General features: G+C 36.5%; 1 protein-coding gene across 1 annotated transcript; it reads left to right on the top strand.

Annotated features, from left to right (window-relative positions):
• The first annotated feature begins 249 nt into the window (after nt 1-249).
• LOC126714092 (uncharacterized protein At2g29880-like) lies at nt 250-2631 on the top strand. Its single transcript, XM_050414092.1, has 4 exons — nt 250-791; nt 879-915; nt 1507-1870; nt 1978-2631. Exons 3-4 carry the CDS (start codon nt 1520-1522, stop codon nt 2518-2520), a joined length of 894 nt encoding a protein of 297 aa, XP_050270049.1. The 5' UTR covers nt 250-791; nt 879-915; nt 1507-1519; the 3' UTR covers nt 2521-2631.
• The last annotated feature ends 2364 nt before the right edge of the window (nt 2632-4995 follow it).

Below are 4995 nucleotides of genomic sequence, written 5' to 3'. Positions count from 1 at the left end.
CCAATGAATTTTCTTCTCATTGCCTATTTGCCCCCACCAAACTTTAGCACACAAGGAGTTGAGTTCATCACACAATTTCACCGGTAATTGAAATACCCCCATGGTTGAGTTAAAAAATACATAATATATGAATAATACGAATTCTCATTAATTTAAATGATTACTGTGGGGGCTATGACCCAAAGTGACGAGTTGGGCCTTGGGCCTGTTCGAGGACACTAGCGAGTCCAAGGAGACAACATGACTTAGGGTACGTTTGGTAGAGTGTAATAGAAATTGTAATGTAATAACTATTCCTATGATTTAGCTTTACAGTTGTTTGGTTATGTTTTTATTACCTGTAATAATCATTCCATATGAATCTCTATTCCTTAAAATGAGGAATAGACATTCCTTATTAAAAGTGCTGAATCTCTATTCCCTTGCTAAACGTAATACGCTCTGCTTAAACATAATTCCCAAAATTCCCAAAATCCCCCTTTACCCGCCTTCTCCAAAAATTTCTTTCTTCTTGCTCTGAACAAAAATCCCAAAATCCCTCACTACCTATATTTTCTCCAAAACTTCTCCTTGCTCTGTTAACAAAATTTCCAAAATCCCTCACTACCTGCATCTTCTCCAAAATTTCATCTCCTTCCTAAATTTTCCATCTCCCTCCTCTCTAAAATTTTATTTTCCCGTTGCTAGAGATCTATTTATATGGGTATTGTCTTTCTTTCACCCTCAGTTGCTGCTCCCTCTTCTCAAGGAAATTTTTTTTCCTTCTTCCCTTAGGTCTGCGATTTCCACAGGTATTGCACCCTCTCTCTCTTCTTTTCTCATCTATTTGTATGGGTATTTCCTTTTACTCACCCTCAGTTGCTGCTCTCTCTGGTCAGGATTTTTTTTCTGCCCATAGATCTGCAATTTCTACAGGTACTGCTCTCTGTTTCTGCTATCCATATCAAATTTTTTTTTTTGACATTATATCAAATTTGCCATAATTGATATTTGTATAGCTGTGAGGTTCTGTGAAGCAAAGATTAGAAACACTGACCGTGATCAGCCAGCAAGTCTAAAGTGAATCAATATAATATATATATATATATATATATATCACGGTCAGCCAGAAAATGTAAAGAGAATCAATATAATATATATATATATATATATCACGGTCAGCCAGCCAATCTAAAGCAAATCAATATAATATATATATATTTTATCAAAAGATTTTTATTTTAGCTGTGTAGTTTGGCATGATTTTTATTTCAGCTGTGTAGTTTGGCATCATATTTAATAATATGATTTGTGACTTTTTCATGTATTTTTTCCTTGAGTTAATAAATTTATTTATTGCATTGGTGTTAAATTGTTTATTATGTGTGTCTAAACTTTGATTTGTGACTTTTTCATGTATTTTTTCCTTGAGTTAATAAATTTGTTTATTGCATTGGTGTTAAATTGTTTATTATGTGTGTCTAAACTTTTGCATATTAATTTATTATCTTGCCATTTTATTGTTAGTATTTGGAGAGAAATGGAAACGACTGTACTTGATTCTCAAGATCCTTCTAAACGAAAGTGGACTCCTGCTGAAGATATAAAGTTAGTGGAGGCTTTGGTAGAATATCACCATGAAAGAGAAGGTAGCCCTGAAAATAAGTTTAAACCCGGATATTTGAAAATCTTGGAAGGAAAGATTTCTACCAAATTACCTAATGCTGGCTTAAGAGCAAAACCACATATTGAGTCAAGATTGAGGACTTTGAAAAGAGAATTTCAAGTTATTCATGAAATGTTGACTGGGCCTAACACAAGTGGGTTTGGATGGGACACTGTGAGGAAGTGTGTTACTGCTGAAAATGATGTATGGGATGCATATGTGCAGGTAAAAGTTCACTATCTTATAGATCCATGTATTTTATCTCTTTTGGTTTAACATAATTTATTTAATTTTATCTTGCCATTTTCATATTTTTGTCAATTGTTTTGTAGAGTCATAAGGGGGCAATCGCTTGTAGAAACAAGTCATTTCCACACTATGAAGACCTTTGCATTGTGTATGCAAAAGACCATGCTACTGGTAAAGATGCTCAAGCACCTGCAGATGTTGTTGAAGAACTAGAAGTAGAGAAAAATGATGACAAATTAGATGATATTCCTGAAGACGTGGACTGCACACAAATTCCCACCCCTGGCAGTAACAGGGAAGAACAGAATGCTCGAAAAAAGAAAAGAAAAATTCAAAGTGGTGAAGATAATATGGTAGAAGCGATGAAAGAAGTTACAATCATTCTTGCTGCCCAGTTAAAGGATGCATCAGATAACCTTAGCAAGGCAGTCATTGGAGTAGTAGCAGCTGAAAGTAGGTCCAAAATCAATGATGAATTACTAAAACTACTTGGCCTTACAACTAAGGAGCGTCACAAGGCAACTAAATTGATTGCTTGTCAACATGAACTAATAGATGTTTTCTTGAGCATGCTGGATGCTGAGAAGGAAGAATGGGTGAAAGGCCTTATTAATGGTGACTTTTGAGTGGCTTACAAAGGTTGGAAAATTCAATTTGCATTTATGCTTCTTTTTTATCCCACTTGAACACGGGGCTCCTAAGAATTTTGGATGATTGTGATGTTTTTTTAAAAAAAAATAAATGAGATGTTATGTTATTGAAATTTTATATAATTTGGGCATTTTGAGACTTTTCAATGGTTATTCAACCTTTAGTTTCATCTTTCCTGTTTTTTGATTTCATTCATGTGCTACTTGTAATTTTGGTGCTAATGCTCTAGCTAAAAGAAATAAAAAGGTTGGTGAATTTGCTCAAGCATACTTCTAGTTATGCTTTTGTCCCAGGATACTTCTAGTTCCTGTTAACCAAATATATATATATATATATATATATTAGGGAAAAATGATACCTTTATTATTGGGGCAGGGTCTAAGATTTAGTCTTTTTTTCCTAAACTTCTAATAGAAACAAAGAACGTACATCAATAAAAATGAATGAATGGGATTTCAAACTGAGATATTTAGTTGTTGGTAGTATTTACAGTTGAAAGAATAATGAAATAGTGATACTGTTTGTTGGGCAAACTTTACAGGTGTGAGACAACGTTGAGAATAAAAAAAAATAGACAACTTAATTTTAATGGAATGAAGTGAAAGTAATCCCAAAAAAAAAAAAAAAAAAGGATTGGGTTTATTAAACCAAAAATAAAAAAATAAAAAATTCATTAGAGGTCTCCATTCCAGATTGGGATTATTAAAGTAATCCTTATAAAAAATGTATTTATTATAATAAGGGCATTTTAGGCAATTTGATTTAAAAAGCTTTCATTACATCGTTTTAAGATGTTGTACCAAACATGTGGAATACATATTCAGGGTTCTATTACTATAGGGTTACCAAACAACTGAATAGGAATAATTATTACATTTCAGCATCTTCCATTCCTTGTAATTGCTATTCCTATTCCTATGTAATTATCATTACAGTCTACCAAACGTGCCCTTAGATGATCTACGTTACAAGCCTTATCAAGGGAGACAAAGAAAGAAGATCCGAGGAGGGACCTCTCCTCGGATACTGAAAATCCAGAGCAAATGTATGTTCAAACCGCTGAAGCACACCCCCTAAACACGTGAAAAGGAAAAACACTCAAAATATCTAAGTAAAAGCTGCCACCACCACCACATTAAATGCACTGTAGCTATTTTTCTGGCCGTATTAATGTGGAGAAGACCTCTGAACAGTGCTACCTTGGCTGCCGCAACTCAAAAATGACTGAAAAGTGTGTCTGATGGGATAGGTGCTTAAGTGGAGGTTCAAATGATCAACAAGTGTCAAGCTCGGATGATCAGGAAAAGCCTATATAATGTAGAGAAGCCCCCATGAGGTGGGGACTAGAAAAAAGAGGGAGAGAATACTATAGCATGCAAAAGAACCCTAATGTAGTGATCTGTATTCATAAATAAAATTCTAAGTCTCCTCGGACAAGAGGTCATTTCATCATAATAGTTTTTGTTCTTGTTTGTGTGTTCCTTAATCCCATGCAAGCCCCCGCTCAACTTATCTAAACCTAGTTCTTTGACCCATACTCTACAAAATTCATTGTATTGGGCTTTTTGGACCAAGATTCCATACGGTGCGGGCTTGGGCTCCAAACTTTGTCCCTACAATTGGTGCTGTTTGTGGGAAGAACTCGAGTATTAGTGAGTACGACGGTTAAGCATGGCAGGATTAGGTCCACACCAAGAAAATCCACGCCAAGCCGATCATCAGCAGACATAACCTATTGGGCCTCAGCGGCAAAATAATCCTCCTGACCCAGAGCCAAATCTGGGCAATGGAAGGAACTGAGAAGGAAGCGTACATACTACTCAAACGAGCCAAAGCCATTCCCAAGTAGGCAGTCGCATATCCCAAAGGTGAAACAACTATCAGGCCATGTAGCGAGTGATAGACGACCTGAAAAAGAGGTTGCGCCGTGCACAGTAAAGGCGGCCCCTTCCAGCTCAAACATATCCTCTAATGAGGAAGAGGATGTCAGTTATAGACGGAGATCAAGAACTCCCCCAAGTGAAACCTTTTCTTATGAAAAGGAGCAGCGTCATGAACGGAGACATAAAAGCCCATCTAGTAAGGGTCCGGGTAATGATGCTATGAACAAAGCCCTGGATCAGATCTCTAGATCACCCTTCACGCACAGGATAGAAGGGGTTAAACTACCATGGCGTTTCCATCAACCTACGTTTACCATTTACAACGGCCGAACAGACCCTGTGGAGCATATGAGCCAGTTTAACCAAAGAATGGCTATCCATTCTTGAAATGAGGCTTTGATGTGCAAAGTTTTTCCGTCTAGCCTAAGACCTGTAGCGATGAGATGGTTCAACAGCTTGAAGACGAACTCCATAGATTCCTATAAGCAGCTCACTCAAGTTTTTTGCTCTCATTTTATTACGAACAGTAGGGTTCCTCGGCCCCTGAGTTCGTTATTATCATTATCC

This window comes from Quercus robur, chromosome 1 (assembly GCF_932294415.1).
Source record: "Quercus robur chromosome 1, dhQueRobu3.1, whole genome shotgun sequence".
Lineage (NCBI taxonomy): Eukaryota > Viridiplantae > Streptophyta > Magnoliopsida > Fagales > Fagaceae > Quercus > Quercus robur.
This window is presented reverse-complemented; position numbering and strand designations above follow the sequence as displayed.